We start from the raw sequence: 17,509 nt of genomic DNA on the forward strand, positions 1-17,509 counted from the left end.
CCCGGAAGCCGATTAAGTGTTGCCCGTAAGCGCGCGCAACAGCATGAAAGGCGACGTGGACGTGAAACGTCGGCGTCAACGCCGACAGAGACTGCAAATTGTCCTCATACATTCGTAGGGGAGGGAGGGAGGTTGGTGGGAGTTCGGGACAAAGTCGTGGGAGGACTAGAGAGGCATCAACGGCGGCTTTAGATCCTGCTTGGAAAATAATGGCAATACATGCTGTTTTGGCAGTTGCTATGGCTGTGGCGAGGGAAGACTGAGAAATTCTCCCTTAAATCTCGTTTTCCTTTTGTAGGACGTCAAAAACAGGTCTGAATCTGGATCCGTGGCGAAGAGCAAGCCGTTCAATGGTTATGAAGCTGTCTCTATTTAGGGTAATTATAATTTCCCTAATGCGCTATACATACCAAATGACTCCTGTTTGAATTTCATCATATGACAATGGGAAATTCTTTGCTTATAGCATCAATCAGCACTTTCGGATGATCGGAATATTTAACATTTGGCTCGTACTCGAATGCGAGACGAAGAAACGAACCATTTTCGCAGTGAGTGTCATTTATCGTTCCAGTTTATTGCTTTTGTATTTATCCGGCCTAAATCTTCAATCGAATCAAGAGAGTTTTTCTAGACAAACTCGTTAAGCTGCCCTCGCTGGCGGGCTGGCATAAGGCGCAGCCGGCATGTAAACACTGCAAAACACATTACAATAAAAAATTTATCGTTATTATCCTTTTCCAAAGTGCTTTTCAATTGAGGTATGGACAGTATGGAGAGATGCCCCACAACTGGTAAGCTGACTGAAAGACGGTCATATCCTGTCTTCCTGTATTCGTCCTTGCCTTTATCTTCTACTCGATGCTGCTGAATGCCGCGCGTGCGAGTTTGGGTGTATGTCAAAGGATGATTGATGGTGGCGCGTGGCTTGCTGGCAGTATTGTCTGTGCGGGGGGCAGCGATGCTGGACGACTTCATCAAAAACGGTGAAAATATCCGAAATACCGTAATATATAGATTAATTTTTGTTACCGCTAGATTGCTGGATTACGAGTCGTATGCGTAATGTAATGCTCAAACAATTACCGGCAATGGCGAGACCAGGCTCCCAGTGTTGATTTCCCTGATCATATTTATTTAGATTTCGCCAAGCAATTTGCATGTGAATGTGCTCTAAGTGTGACAGGGAATGGGAATGGCGTAGCTTACATGCTTAAGCTCGGAGCGACAACTCCATTTATATTATTTCGTTTCCCCTTTGGAAATTAATATGTCATTTTTGCCACCTACACATACACCTACCACCTACACAGACATAGACACACAGACTCAGACACACAGAATCCGAGCAACGAAGCGGAGGTCGACATGAGATAAAGTGGGAAAAGGACACGCCAGAAAGGAGAGCCAAGGAAATGCCAAGCAAATGTTGAGGGGTTGTGCCCCGAGCAGAAGCAGTAAAGATGAAGCTGTGGAAAAATTGAAAAAGGCGAAAAATAAACCAGAACAGTCTGCAGAACAGGGAGAGGGGGAGGGGCTAAATGGTGAATGAGCCATGGGTGGGCCTAGAGAGAGAGGGTGAAAAGAGAGAAATAAAAATGCAAATAAAATAAAATAAAAATGTGTCTGTCATGTCAATATTTGCCGCCAGCAGATGAACTCAATTTGCAATTGGCATTGAGTGGAACAGCCATGTGTGTGACACAAGGTGTAGACTGGTCCGCACTACCAACACACACACTTTAATGGCAAATCATGGGAAAATTGATTGACGTTTTCATTACACAATTTCCCCAGACAAAGCATAGCAAACCGAACCGAATCGCAATGCATCCAGGAACAGAAATCCAAGGGCTTCTCAATTTTGTTTGCTTCTGGCACACGAGCTGCACATTATGCACCTCATATAATTAATGCCACTCATTAAAATAATAAAGGGCATGCGATTATGAGCGATGGATGCATGAAATGTGCCTTGACTAATCCAGTTTTAATTGGTATTAAATAATTGAAGATATCTTTAAGTGATAGATGCAGATGGATCTGGGTGCCTAAATGTTAATTATACAACATCAATAATAGTTCCAACAAAAAAAAAATAAAATTGCCAGGATCCACAAAGGGTAGGGGTCATTTAGGAAGGAATCCTACCTTACCTGGTTTCAGAGATGGCCTGCTATTAATATACATGGTTATGTTGACTCCAAAACTAAACAGAAAGCGGTTTCACGAAAACCCCAAAGGATTCCTTCGGTGCGTTGACATTTTGTATAAAGTGTAGGCCATTGAAAACAACAGACAATTGACTTTTTGGGACAGCAACCAGCAACAGTCAGAGTGAAAAGGGAAGGCAGCCTCTGAGCATTAAATTAATTGAGCAATTAATTATCGCACCATTGGTGAAGCAGGCAAAAGGAGTAAGAGGCTGAGACGGCGTCGGAGATGGAGATGGAAATGGAGTGTGGCAGAAAAAGATGAGCAGCTCAAGCCACAAACAAAGGAGCAGCCATTGAAGACAGCTGCCGACAGAGATGTGAATGGGAATGTGAATGGAAATGGCCGTAGAAGCCCATCTCTTGGATGGCGATGGCTGGGGGATGCTGTTATTAAAGCTTCACGGAGCACGTGAAATTATGAAGTTGAAAAATTAATTCAGCGGCAAGTCGAAAACTTTGAACTTTCAATTATGTGGAAGGGCAAGAGATAGGAAGAAGGCGGAACGGGACCTCTGGATGAAATGAAAATGAGATTTTTGCCCCTGGATGCTGAATTTTCCAATTTATGTGCTCGAGTGCCGCCGTCAGCTACACTCGAGTAATCAATGGATGGACGAGAGAGAGAGAGATCCACAGAACCAGACACAGACACCGACGGACTCAAAGACTCCTCCTCCCACTTACACACTGAATCAATCCAAAGAGGAATGTGGAAAAAATAATGGCAAATGCGACTCCCGCTGCTCCATCTGGTCCTTCTGGTACTTTGAAATGTTATATAGATTGCTGACGGATATCTAATTGTAAATACACACGTCTCGGGCGCCATTCTGAAGGAGATGCCAGCCATCGTCTGACTGATTTGCCAGCGCTCCAGCGTGATGATGGAGGACATTGGCCACAGGGACTGAGGAAGAATGAAGTCTGAACTTTGCCATCGATGCAATCCGAACCCAGTGTGACAGTCACGGAAACGGACGACATGTGGATCAAGTTACTGTTGTTTCAGCCACGCCCCATGCTGGCCTGACCTACATATGCATATGTAACACCTAAAAGCACAAGCACACTTTCTCTCTCTCTCTATCTTGCTCTCAGCCTCTCTCTCTCTCTAGTTACTCTCCTTTTTTTTGTGTTCAGTCAGAACTCCATTCGAGTCGTTGGCTCACCAGGCACTTTGTTCGCTTGTTAAGTTGAATTTTCGTGTTAAGCGGATGCTGCCTCTCTGCCTGCTGTACGTGTGTGTGTGTGGTGTGTGTGTGCCACTCACTCATGGTCTACATGCATTTCCGGTTTAATTGATTTTGCCACAAAATGTGAAATGTGTCGAAAACGAGTCACCCTCACCATCTCCCATTGGGGCCGCACAAATAATGCTGGAACTGGAACAGTATTCGTAACAAACTGTGAGCAAAAGAGAGCTCACGGAACAGGGGGCTCCCTTTTCTTTCTGATGGTCTTTGATTGCAGATACTTGGTAAATAAATATTGGCAAAACCAATGACTGATTGAAAGGACCACAGGACCACTTGGCTCCAACTTTCACAATGAAGCCAGAGACGAGGGCTGTTGGCTCTGGGAATTTTCCAGCTTTGCTTGCTCTCCGTGTGCAATCAAAGCAATCCCAAAGCTTAGTACTAGGTGAACAAATCACAATTACCAAAGCAACGCAAACGAAGAGTTTTCTCGCATTAATTTGTGGAGGAAATCTTTTGTAAGCGTTTATCTATAAATTTTATTCAAATTTTTTGTTCACAAGCTTAAGGGCATAAATAAAATGTTTTCAGATGTAATTACAGTTCTCATTGTACTGAAAGGAGGTGAATGATGTGAGGACATGAAGACTTAAACCTACAAGGCACAACAATTTCCATGCATAGTAAGTGACATAGTTGAATTCCGGAACCTATCTTAGATTTAAACATTGTACAAGAGACATAGAGTAAGACATAGAGTGTACGGACTACCCTTACAACCTAGTAAAATCATAAGAAGTATGCTCAATCTACAGCTCTAAAACTTATCCTTTCTTGAATTTGAGCAAAAGGATGGTGAGCACAAGAAACACCAGCACCCATGACGAAATCGAAATGAAGCCATTGTAGACAGTGGGATTGTCGATGCCCCAGCCGCGCTGCAGGATGGAACGCATCGATTCCGTGGGTTTGGTCAGCGGCAGGAAGGCGGTGGCGAACTGCAGCAACGGGAACATGCCCTCGATGGGCCAAATGATGCCGCACAGCATCACGATGGGCAGAAACGAGCCCATGGCCACATAAGTGGCCGTCCTCTCCGTGTCGACGGCGCACGAGATGACAAACCCAAAGCTCATGCCGCACAGGCCGTTGAGGATGCAAAGAGCCACCACCAGCCAGATATCGCCCACCAAAGTTAGCTCAAAGAAGTAGAAGCTGACGATAAGAACGAAGATCGTCTGACTGAGCATAACCGTGAACTGTGTGACCACCTGTGAGAGCAGGATTTCGGGGCCCGTGATGCCCGCCACCAGGCACCGCTCCAGCATTCCCTCGTTGCGTTCAATCAGCATAGCACCCGATGTTATGGCCACGGACAGGAAAAAGATAATGGTCAGTATCACGCCGGGCGCGGCGAAGTCCGTAAAGTTGGGATTCCGATAGCCATAGATGGGCTGCTCAGTTGAGACGGGCACGCGTCCCAGCTTGGGATTCACCTCGCATTCGGTCAGCATGCTCTCCACAAAGTCAAAGAATGTGTACTGTAGGTCCCGGTATAGCAGCGTAGAGATTTGTTGATCTGGGGAGGAAAGGAGAGACATTTATCGAAAGCAAATCAAATGGCGACTAAGAGAGACTGTCTACTCACTGGACCAGTCCATGCGCACCCCCAGATCGGAGGCCTCGATGGTGGCATCCTCTGCATATCGGCCATCCTCTACACGCTCCATTAGGGCCGAGGTGTAGTTGGGTTGGATTACCAAAGCGGCCCAGGCCTTGCCGCGCTTCACCTCTTCGTAGGCGGCCTCGTCGTCGTCCACATATTTCTGGGGAGAACAGAGTCAGGGTGGGGTGACGGTAAATGCCAACAGTCAATCAAATGCTCATTCAATTAGCTTAAAAAGTCATTGCACCTGCCAGACAGCTGCCGGAATGACTTGCGTTGTTGCGCAATTAAAAGCAGAGCAGAGTGGAGCAGAGCGGAGCGGAGCCCGAGCCCCAGCCGCTGAATTATTGAGTAACGCATGTCGGGAATTCAGGCCGCGATGCCTGCCTCGATGCCTGCCTGCCCGTGAGCACTTCCTTTCTTGGAAGCTTTGTGAGCCAGCCATCTCTTTGTGCCTCATTGTGTGCGTGTATGTGTCGCTTCATTTCCTGTCGCATTGTTTGTTGCATGTTGGGCGTTGTAGCAACAATAAAAGTAACTCCCCGTAATTAATGTGCGTACTTTGCGCAAAGCGATAAATTCAGCGAGGCAAACAAATCAAGAACAAAGGACAGCAGCAGTAACATCCTCTGCTCCGCGGAGAGTGAGAGAAAAGAAAGCGGAGCCTACGGTGTAGCTGTTGTCAACAATATGTTCATGTTATCTTTAACAATTTCATTTCGTTACATTCCCGCTCTATTTTTTTTTCTGTTCTGGTCTACGCAAAAATAAATAATGAAGTGAAAGCCCCCGGAGGAGTGGAGCTCCTTCTCCGGGTATTAAGCTAGTTTCTGTAAGTGCTCACACATTGATTAAGTTGCTCTCTCGCCGGAGATTCGCAGGGAAAACTTTTGCCGAACTTTTTGGCAGCCACTTGTGTACCCACAATAGGCCGCAGACTAGGCGGGATTTCTTGCCACAAAACGTGCCATGGTTGAAATGGTTATGGTTGCGGAATGGGATGGGATAGGATAGAGCGTGTATTGGCATTTGTATTTGGGCTAAGCTTGAGAAATTTTGCGGCTTCGATATGCAGTTATTTAAACCCAAGAAAGGATAGGGATAGGGATACGGATAGGGATGGGCAAAGAACCTTTCCAGCAGGCGTGAAATTTACGCAATTGCCGCATTAATGCTGAGACAAATGAACACATTCAGACAATGGGCTCTGATATGTTGTATATAGGATTCTGCGTAGAGTAAGAGTATGTGGTTTTAATTGGCCTCATTAGATTTAATGGCTGAATGGTATGTGTGTTTGCTCGGAGGAAACTTTTTTTCGCCGACGGCCTTGTGATAAAAGAAGGCGAGAACACCTTAAAGTTCTCCTAGTGGCAGTAGTTGTTGTGTAGAGACCCCAGAGACTTGGCATAAATTATGATATTAAATAGCCCTTCATCAGCAACCAAGCAGCAGACAATCAAACCGCAAGACTTGAACAACTTTTATGCTACTGTTTAACCTCAACTTCAACATTGTTTATGACAAACTTGAGCCACAAACTATGCGCAAATGAAGTCAACTTGGTCAGAGGAAGCTCTACGCAAATGAGCTCGAAAGGAGCAGGAAAAAGTTTCCCTATCCCTAGCCATTCCCTAGCTTCTACTACCTTGGCAATTTTTGTTTCGACTTTGCCTCCAACTTTGCCTCATAAAATCTTTCTAGAAAGAAAAAAACCCTATAAAACTGCGTTCACTGGAAGTTAAAGCTTGTCGCTAATCAAGTGCTATCAGAAGCGTAGCCAAGGAGGGAATCCTATGAAAAAGTGGATCCGAGCAGAACCCCCCCACCGAAGTGCAGTTTCTCCGGCATCTGGGCACACCCCCTGGCCTGGCCCTGTCCTGGCCCTGGCCTAATGAGCAGCGTTGTCATGCCTAATGAACTTTTAATTAGAAGCCACGACAACAGCCCAGCGACCAGCGCCAGCGCCAGCGACATCGGCTGACCACAATATGTTTTTCAATTTTCCCATAAATTAGAAGGCAGAAGACTTTTCGCCCTTTTCGGGCAGAAGTTTTGTGAAAATTATTACAGCAGCCTTTCGGGCGGTCGCCCCCAGGCAGGGACTCCGCAAAACAAAGGCCAATTTTTGTGTCGTTAAGACGAGGGTAACCGAAATGCGTTTGATCTACAGAAAGATGAACGAAAAAGAGAAAGGAAAACAAGCAACCAAAAGGCGAAAGACCAAAAAACAATTGTGGCGTTTCCCCAAAAATTGATGCGCTTTTCCTCTTTGGTGAGCCAAATATATGCAAGCTGTCATCGGAAATGAAGCCGAAGGGAGAGCTAACGTTATGAATGCATGGACTATGAAAACACCCTTGAGATATTACAAGAAATGTACCAGTTATTCAGTTATCTTTTTCACACAAAAACCCATATACCCTGACACGTCTTTGGCTGAGAAAAGGCACGGGAAAAACTGTTATTGGAAAAGCAAGAAGCACTGCGGCAGGGCGGCAACCAAATTCAAATTTTTTCAAGAGCCGCCGCCAGCTCTTCGTTTGGCTGGGGAGATCGGGAAGGTGAGATGGCTCAAGGTCCTGGAAATGGCCATGTGCTGATGGCACGTTGATACGCTGTTCATTGACCAAAATTAACTTTGCTTCCTCTCTCTGCTCCCCACCATTCACTTCGGTTTTGGGTTTGGGGTTGACCAGGCTCGGGAGGTGGAAGGAGGCGAGCACGGGCGGGCCTTTGATGCGGCCTAAAGATACGCGGCCGCGTATTATTTTTCCGTATTTTTATCTCCAGTCTCTGAATTTATACAAATTAAGTATGATGGGGGGACTCGAGCTGCTTTTCAATTTCCAAAGGTAAAAACTTTTCTTCACAAATTGCCAGTTGGGGCATGCCACTGGGTTGTTGCTGTCGTTGTTGTTGTTGTTGCTATGCCGCTCTTTATTATATTGTTATTTGAAAATTTAAGAAAATTAAGGAGGTTACGGTCTGTTAGGTGTACCTTTTTTTTATTGGATATTCCACGATAGGTCCAATGTTGTTTCCGTTTTATTGTCTTTCTTTGGAAAACAATTGATTGTCTAAGGGAATTTTCTTGGACATTGAATGAAACAATATTTGAGTATAATTTTGGGGCACTCTAAGAACTTGAAAACATCCTTACCCCCCCCAAAAAAAAAACCTTTTAGAAAACTTTAAATTTTGCATGAACTATTCCACCGAAAGAATTTAAGTTTTGTTTGTGTTTTCCTTAAGACAAGTTTTCTGAGAAAACTAATGGTGAAAAATTTCCGACTCGGTCTTGGCGTTGCTGTTGCTTGAGTGTCTAATGTAAAATGCATGAAATTATAAGCAGAAGACGAGAGGCAAGGCCTCGAACTGAAACTCAAATTAGGCAACAAAAGAGACTTTGTTTTTGAAGCGTAATTTGCAATAAACTGCCCCAAGCGGCATGGCATGCCTCCCCCTAGATGCCACTCGACTACTACTTTTGTCCCGGCCCAGAACCACAGCCAGAGCCAGAGCCGGGCCCAAAGCCGGGACACTAAATTTATTGATGATCTCGACAGACTGCCGGACAGTCGGCCCCGTTGTTGCTGTGCCAAAGATAAGCAGCTGTAATTTGTGTTCGCCCCAACACCAAGGGCAAAGCAGAAGCATCCACATTTGTCTGGCTGGAGCAGGGGCAAACAGTAGCCAAGACAATGCCAAGTCGATACTCGGAATACGGAGAGACCTTGCAGGAGTTGAGCTAGGAGTGGGGGAGGACGAGATGATGTGTGCAGTAGATTGAAGAGCCTCCAGCAGAAGGGCCAGGCCACCCAACAGGAGCAGCTCTCTGCCTGTCCTCACAAATTGAAATAAATTACATGAATGGCCAACAGGGTCGGGTCTGGGCAGCGGCAGCGTACTGGGAGCATCCTTGAATAAGCTACATGAGTGGTTATTGTAAAGTTCGCACTGCACAATTTAACCGAAAAGCCAATGACAGCTGATATTGCACCCCCGGGGTGTTGCTCCTTCTGCTTCTGCTCTTCCTGCTTCTGTGTCCCTTTCCCTCTGTCTCTGGGGAGCAAAGGTAATTTACATTGCACTCACCACAACCATGCTCTTGTTCTTGACCAGCATATCGATATAGCGGCAGCTCAGCATTGTCTGATTGCATCCGGAGTTCACTGGACAGAATTGTTGCATAATCATTTCCTCAGACATCTCGTGATTCGCCACGGCCACTTTGAGCCCGGTAGGATCATGGCCGATGGCATAGCAGAACAGCAGTATCTGGACCACAGGCAGGCCCACAATGAACAGCATTACCCTGTTGGAAAATTAACCGAAAGTTCGTTCATACTCGTACTGATTGATGCACAAGATACTCTATTATACCAGAGCCGAACTCGAGCTCGGTTCAAGGCTTATATGGGTATTCTTATGCCCCGTACTTACCCCACATTCCGCATCATCCAGAGGAAGTTCTTCCAAATGAGCGCGTGCAGATGGTGCGATTGCATCACATGCAGGTTGTACCAGAAGGAGGCGGGTATCTCCTGTGCAGGCGGCAAGGGCGGAGCAACTGGGGCTGTGCTGGTGATGGGGTCCCGGGCAGCAGAGGACATCGATATGTTGTCGCCGAACTCGCCGGAAATCTCAGCGGCATGCTGCTCATCGGACATGTCCAGGGCAGGATTGGAGATGGCTGGGACCGTCACCTGTTCGACTATCTCCTGGGCAATGGACGAGCGACGACGCTTGCCCATGTTCTGCATCACCGAGAGCTTAAGGAATACAGCTTCCAGTGAGTCCGCATTGTACTGCTGCCTCAGATAGTCAGGCGACTCCTCGGCTAACATCTTGCCACCGCGTAGCAATCCAATCTGTACAGCAAAAAGGGGAAATGGGGAAGAGAGAAACATTTTGTTAGCAAATTGATTTGGAGCGTGCTCCTCGAAGAGTGTCGCCAAGCCAATTAAACTTTTTGACTTTGATGGAGAGTCGTTCGTCGTTCAAGTTCCACTTCCCCTCCGACAGACAATCTTTGTAAAGTTTTCTCTGTTTCCAGTCAATGGCAGAATTATGCACATCCCGTTTGTTGTCGATGAAAAGTTTTATTGACTCCCGTCCCAAGTTCAGGTTCTAGTCTGCTGGTAATCCCTCGTCCTTGTCCTTGTAGTGCCTGTCGATGCTCACGCAACGTGCGGAAATTAACTTAATTGATTTCTGTGTCCGTACATGACCAGGCACCAGGCACCAGGCACACACACATATAAGGCATCGCTCTGCGCTGAGCGATGCCCTGTCCTTTCCTGTGCCAAGTCCTGGCAAAGTTTGCCGCCTGCTACAGAACTTCCCAGGCGTCTTCTTCATCGTCAACTGCTTGTTCATCAATTCCAACGCTCTCTGGATGGCTTCATTAGGCATGCACATGAGTGGTCCCAGGCCCTGCAGTCTCCGTCTCCGTCTCCGTCTCCTGCATGGAATCTCCACCCCTGACTGCACCTAGAAATTCTATGCTAAATAAACCACAGAGCTAGTTACAAAAGTTTTGCTGCTTGATTTGGCTTCGTTTTGGCCTGGTCTGATTTTGGCCTGGTCGCCAGGAAATCGTCCATTTCCTCGGGCCCAGGCCACCGCTGGCTGTTGTGTTTTTGGCTAATTCTCTACTCGTATCTTGGTCTATGGGTCTTTCTGTCTTTTCGACTTCTCCAGAGCCAATTAACGTCTTAATTGAATTGCAATGGAAAACCAAATTAGAAACTTCCTGGGCAGAAACAGGCAATTGTAATTTTATTGGCCCAACAAGTATGTGATGTGCATTATTATGGCCGGAGCAGTTTTTGCATGCCATAAATAATTTTCCTCGGCACACGCAGGAGGAAATGGTTAAATTGAAAAATGCACACGATATTTATGGCCTGGCTGGTTACGTATCGTACCACTTAGTGGGTGGGTGGGCGTCGCGATGGAAATTTATTCTATAATATATATTAAACGTTCGCTGAAGGCTAGATTTATATATGTTTCAAGGTTGTGTTTATTATTTTCTGTAGTTTGGCTCCTAAGTAAGGATTGTTTTTCACAGCAAATACTCTCCCATTATGATTATATTATACCCATATGGATATCCCCCCTAAATAAGACATTCCTCGACTGAGATAAGGCGGTATTTATATGCTGAATATTTACTGTAAAAAACTTTAACTCTAAAAACAGAAGCTAGAATCTGGACCCGAACTTCTCAACTATTCCATTTTGCTTTTAGAGGCCACCCTAAAAACTTTAATGCCTTGGCCATAAAAAGAGGTAAGAGAGGTGGCCAACACCCTGTTCGGTCGTTTACAGTTATATGAATTGTTAATATTATTTTTTATGCACCAATTTTTGCGGAGCAGCATCCGCAGCAGCAAAGGAGCTTAATGCATAATAACATGCCACGTGCAACATCGCATTAAAATGCCAATCAAAGTGGTTGTGGAACCCATCAGCACTTCATCAGCACAATACAGGAAATTCTGGCAAACCCGTGGCCCAAGTGATGGTTTCCCCTGATGTTGTCATTCATCAGCTTTAGCAATTATTCAACTGTCCATTTGCATTTTGGCTGGATATTCGTTTTGTGTATTCGTCTGTTTTTTTTTGCATATTCAAAGGCAACATGCGGAAAATTACGCGACAGAAAAAGTGGAATAAAACGGAGGAGGGCTCGCCATAAGAGAAAATGCAACTGGAAACAATATAAACTATTAAAGGCGCAGGGCAAAGGCAGGACGAGAGTTCTGCTCGCGTGGGGCACAGCTCGTATCCGTAACAATATATCCATCACATAATGTTACGCTCCCTGATTTCATTTATTAGAGCTGAAAGTGCTGCATGTACAGCTGGGGACAGTCAGAGACAGTCTTCACTCTGTGGCCATGTGGCGTATACGCGATTTTCGTTTCGTCCTTCCCTTTGCCTCGGCTGGCCCTCCCTACGCTTTCCCCTGGTCTTTCTCTTTTTGGCTTTGGCTTCTCTTTTTTTTGCTCCTTTTGTGTAAACCAACATTTTCCCAGGAGCCAAGGCAAAGGCAGGGCTGACATTAAATTTGGGGAGCAATGTCTGTCAAAAAAACTGAAGCGCTGCACTTTGTTAGAGGGAGGACGAAGATGACGACGTGGAGAAGCCATTCTGTTGTGTGGTCCGGGTTGGATGACCCCGCGAGGAGTGGAGGGAGAAATAATAGGGGAGGTAGGGCGATTCTAGAGGTTGTGTGGGGAGCAGTCGGGGGCTAATGACGACACCAGTGCAGGCGTTGATGTTGTGTCATAATGGGATGGATGCCAGCTTTGATGTGGGGTTCCATATTCACACGAATTTGAAGCAGAGAATGCTTTTAGAGAAACAGCAATGAAGAGAACCGAAAAATATTCCATTAAAGTCCATAACTAAATCCGTTTTTAGTCCAATTACTTGGCCGGCATTCAATTTGCGCACCAAATGGAAACGGCCATAACCATAAATAACCCATGTTGTGGCAATAAATAAACATGCAGATACTCCGTACTTAATACCTTTCTGTAACATATTAAATTTTAATAATCGGCATGGCAATCGTATGGCTATTGTGAAGATGATGGCACTAGGCATGGGATCGAATGGACAGAACAGACAACTCTCTCATCAGCAACTCTCAACTCAGCAGCACAGACGTGTGTGTGCGGTTTTTAATGCCTATACATATATTTCAATTAAAATAAAACTCTTAATAGCTGCACCGTACAAATAACAATAACCAAAATTTAAGCACGCAAAACTTTCAACACACACACTCACTGGGAATCAAGCGCAAACACACAAACATAGATGCGGAGATACACACAGTCGTAAATGCATTTTACGATTATGTTTAATGCTTTCTGCTTTTGTTTGAGTGCACCATCGCCGCCAGGAGTGGCAACAGCAGTAGCAGCAGCAGCAGCAGAAGCTGAAAAACTAACAGCCATTTTTTGTGGCACCGTGATGCGCATAATTTTTATAGCCACATGAATTTTCAGCTTATAAATTGCCAACATGCAATAATAATATTTAATGCCAGACCTGCAATGGGACCGGTCGAATGGGGAGCGGGAATACGTAGATCAAGTGCCATGTAGGTGCCAATTGAAGTGTCTTGCTCAATCAGGGCTAGCTCGGAGGCTGTTAAATTTACGAGTATGTGTCTATCCGTGAGCCCCCCAGCACTTGGCAATTCGAGTGGTTTAGCATCTATTGGTCGGGGAATCCCATTCTGGATACGCAATTCTGTTGACTCAACGGAAAAAGCGGGCACAACAACAACAAAAAAAACCGAGAAAAAGAAAATACGAAAAACAGAGCGAAACCGAGGGAAAACTCAAGTGAACTCCTCGTGACGTGCAGAATTGGCGAGAAAATATGTGCACATAACTGCATTGGACCGAGAACTCGACGGAAGTTGCACTGTTGTTGGACTGGAGTTCTGGCCAGAACTTGAGCTGACCAAAGCGGAGACCCAAAGCGTGCCACGAAAAAGTGAAAAAGCTGAAAAAGCAATTTGCTGCCGACCATAATACTCACACAGACGGCAGTCAGAGCAGTCGTCAGGGCTACTGAGGCGTGCCCAATCCCAGGCTGAGATGCGACTGTTGTTCCTTCCTTCCAACACGTGTTCAATATGAGCAATTAAACACTGTCACCAAAAGTTACACAGACAGATCTCCAGTCGGTCGGTCCCCCAGAGCAGGGCTTTGCATACACGTGTGGGCGCAGGAAAGGGGAGGGGAGGCCTTACACGTAGGGGAGTCTGGCATTTTAATGGGCTTCCCATAAACCATAAATTTCAACCAACAATTCGTATTAAATTCGCATTTCAACGCGTTGCCGATAGATTAACTGAACGGGTCTCCACGGTGAATCCCTGGGTCCTGGTGCTTATTGTTTTATGGACTGCGACTCAGTCGATTGTTTTGTTTGTCATCCGGAGAACCCATAGATATGCGCATTGGCATGGCCAAGTGGCGAGTCCCAAGTGTCGACGAATGCCCGATTTTCCCGCAAACAAAGCCCCGTGTTTTCTATTCCTGGCAGTGATTTTGTTTATTGGCCATAACTCTTTACCGCAACGACTTTTGGCGGGGTGGTGGTGGAGGCGTGGCAACAGTGTGTCTTCCGGAGGTGTGCCTAGAATGAGGGATGAGAGCCACACAGCATGTGGGCCATTTACCTCTTTGAATGTCCTTTGGGGGGTCAAGTGGGGTTAGAGGTCTTGAAACCCGAGCCCGGCAGATTGTTTCTATTGGGAGTGGATTTCCTATGAATTATGTAGACATAAAAGTTCCTTAAAGCGCACGATTAAATTTATGTGGAATTTAATCAGAGAGGAGTGCAAATTATGTGATATATTTTTTAATAATAGATCATATTTGGTAGCGGTCTTCCTGGTCCATCCTAAACAAATGTCTTTAATGAATAATTTCTTGGAGAAAATCAATCATTCCATTTAAACGGTGAGTGAGTAGGCTTCGTTCGGTGTGGAGTCGACTCAAGAGTCGATCTCTTGTCTGTTTCCCAGCATCAATCTTTTTCAAAGTGTTGTCATTGATATATTCGTTCCTCAACCATCTCACACTCCACTTGAGAGCTTGTAAGGACTTTGTTTGTTTTATGTATGTGTGCCCACGTCCTGTGCGTGTTGCATGACTGTATCTGTATCTGTACGAGAAGGATATGTATCTGCCTATCTGGCTGTCCATTGTGAGCTTTGTCACGATTTATTCGTGTGCTTTTGTATTTCTTGTAGCCAAGTTCATTGCTTGCTGCAGCATTAAATGACTAACGCAGTTATATTTTCCTATCCCCATGGATCACGCCACTCTTCTGCTCCCATTCCCTTTCCCTCTCAACCTGAGCCGCTCCCATGTGTGCGACATAAATAAATCTGAAGTAAATTTTTGCAATGTGTCTCGCTCGGAAATGCCTCGTAAATCTGGAGCCCCGGCCATGGGTCAACAGCGGCAGCCGCTTGTAATATTCTACTCGACCGTTGTTTTTTTTTTTTGCTCCATTCTTTTTTTCAGACAGGACGCAGATTTGTTGCAGCGCGCAGGATACAAATTTGCCACGACAGTAGACAGTAGAGGGCGGGCGGAAGCACTTAGCACCGCATGTTGACAGCCCTCACTTGAGCTGATAAGCGTGCTGCCAGCTGAACTTTCACCTCAGCTGCGACCGGAAGCGACAGCAACAGCAGCGGCACCAGCAGCGGCAGCGACGAAATAATATTGCTCATACGCGGCATAGTACAAATAGATGTGAGAGAGCCGACAGTAAATCACCCGTACAAACAATGCGTGGGCGACCCGAGGCCATTGACACTTTGGCCGCCCTTCAGCGCCGCTTCTACTGCCATTTCCCTTCTGGTTTCACTTACCATATGCGCCTGGGCACACTCATCTATGTAATGCGTGGTGATTATCACAGTTGTGTGACCATTTCTTGTAATGTCCACCAAATGATCCCAGATGCTGTAATAAACGAGAGATGAAGAGGCGTAAATGAAGGAGTTAATCAGATGTCACTGGTACTCGAGCACACACACACCATACCGAAAGAGTGCACGAATCCTGAAGAATAACTCACCTCTGTCGCAGCACCGGATCCACGCCCACTGTGGGCTCGTCGAGAATGAGCAGTTCCGGTTCGTGGAGTAGGGCCACGGCCAGACTCACGCGTCGCTGCTGGCCGCCACTCAAATTCTTGACAAATTTCGAGCCATTTGGCAAATTGAGCAATTTGAGCAGGAATTCGGTGCGATCCTCGATGTCGCTGCGTGGCATGGCCGAGATAATGCCAAAGTATATTAAGGTCTCACGCATTGTGAACTCGCCGTAAAGGGCTATCTCCTGCAATAAGCCCAAATTGGAATACGGATATTATAGTATTTTCACCTGCACAAACACCACAATGCCACATGCCCCAGCTCTGCCACCTGCCCCTTACTTGCACAAGCGTAGTGAAAAACTGTTGCCTACTTTCCAGCGCGGCTTGTTTATGACTCGACTCTGTCCCAGGAGGAGGAGGGGGAAGCGGTGGAGGGCCAGAGAGTCAGAGTTGGGTCAGAGTTAAGGTATTCTTATGGATTCTGAAAATTAAAAGTTTTGTGCGCTCTGTGTGTGCGGCATTTAAAACTTTTGCTGGGTATATGTTTTCTTTTGTGCTTTCACCATTTTATTGCGTTTATTTAATTTAGTCGAATGGGGCATGAGGCAATAAAAAGCGCATGAAAAATTCACCAACTACCAGCAACAGAGGCAGTGGCACAGGCAGCCAGCACAGAGACTGTGAGGTCAACTCACCTGTGGCATATAGCCAATTCGGGGTCCTGGCACACCGGATCCACGGGATCCCGGCCGTCCGCCGAGCACCCATATCTCTCCCGAATTGAGACGACGCCGGCCAACGATGCAGCTGAGCAGAGTCGTCTTGCCGCATCCAGACGCGCCCAAAAGACCATAGCTGCAATGAAAGATGGGAAACGGTATATGGTTAGTGGAGCTTAAAGGAGTTTATTTATCAAATATTTAAGCGAAGGTAAATAAAAAGCTTGCATGAAGAATATACGTGGATCGGGTAACTAAATATAAGAATATTATCAAGGAAGAAAAAGCAATATCCTATAGTTTTAAATTAAATATTTATATTAATTTTTTTCTTAGTATTGATTTGCATGCAATATGCAATTTATTAAAATAGGGAAAACTCTAAAAAATAGTTTTAATTTAAACAACTAGCTCTGCAAAAAAGGCCCTCCTGAGTCTGCTCTGGCCACATTCAAAATTTTACCTGAACGTGGCATTGCAGCACTTCTACGCGCGGCAATGGATTCTCCATTTAAGTTGGGGCCCTATAAAGGATACGCAAGGCGGCTCTAGGCCAAAGTCAGTTGCTCGGTGGGGAGTCTGGCAGGTGGATGCCAGGCGGGCGGACAAATATTTTAAGCACTCGCATACCCACTGGACTCAGAGGCAGCTGCAGCTGCACTCACACAAAGCCACTCGCTCTCAAACGCACACACACAGATACTGGGCAGAGGACGTACGAGTACTAGGATGAAAAGCATCAGGTGAAAAATCAACTGTGAATAGTTTTGCAAAAATATTCAGGCGCAAAAAGTTTCATTGCTCTGTGCGCTCTCTGTGTTCGCCTAGACCCACGCCCACCTCGAACCACACACCTTGGAACATCCCAAGCCAAACCCAAATCCCAAGCGCCACCACCCGCTAGTTCAGGTTCGGGTTGAAGCGGTATGTGCGCCGCTTATCTTATGTGTGGGGCTGTGTGTGTGTGTGTGTGTGTGTGTGGAGGAGCTGTTGCAAAATATATTTAGGGAATGTTTAGCACAGCTTAGCGCGCCAGTCGGCCTCCTCTTTCTGCACAAC

General features: G+C 46.0%; 1 protein-coding gene across 2 annotated transcripts in view; it reads right to left on the minus strand.

Moving 5' to 3' along the window:
• Positions 1-3,931: 3,931 nt before the first annotated feature.
• LOC108157184 (ABC transporter G family member 20) overlaps positions 3,932-17,509 on the minus strand; it is a 44,004-nt gene continuing 30,426 nt past the window's right edge. For both annotated transcript variants that reach the window (XM_017289112.2, XM_033389345.1), the window contains exons 3-9: positions 16,427-16,586; positions 15,711-15,973; positions 15,502-15,595; positions 9,525-9,952; positions 9,177-9,396; positions 5,061-5,238; positions 3,932-4,991 (exon numbers count right to left, since the gene is read on the minus strand). In XM_017289112.2, coding sequence (XP_017144601.1) covers positions 4,237-4,991; positions 5,061-5,238; positions 9,177-9,396; positions 9,525-9,952; positions 15,502-15,595; positions 15,711-15,973; positions 16,427-16,586 — 2,098 coding nt within the window. In that variant the 3' untranslated portion in view covers positions 3,932-4,236. The remainder of the gene's footprint in view (positions 4,992-5,060; positions 5,239-9,176; positions 9,397-9,524; positions 9,953-15,501; positions 15,596-15,710; positions 15,974-16,426; positions 16,587-17,509) is intronic.

Source organism: Drosophila miranda, chromosome 2 (assembly GCF_003369915.1).
Source record: "Drosophila miranda strain MSH22 chromosome 2, D.miranda_PacBio2.1, whole genome shotgun sequence".
NCBI classification, from domain to species: domain Eukaryota; kingdom Metazoa; phylum Arthropoda; class Insecta; order Diptera; family Drosophilidae; genus Drosophila; species Drosophila miranda.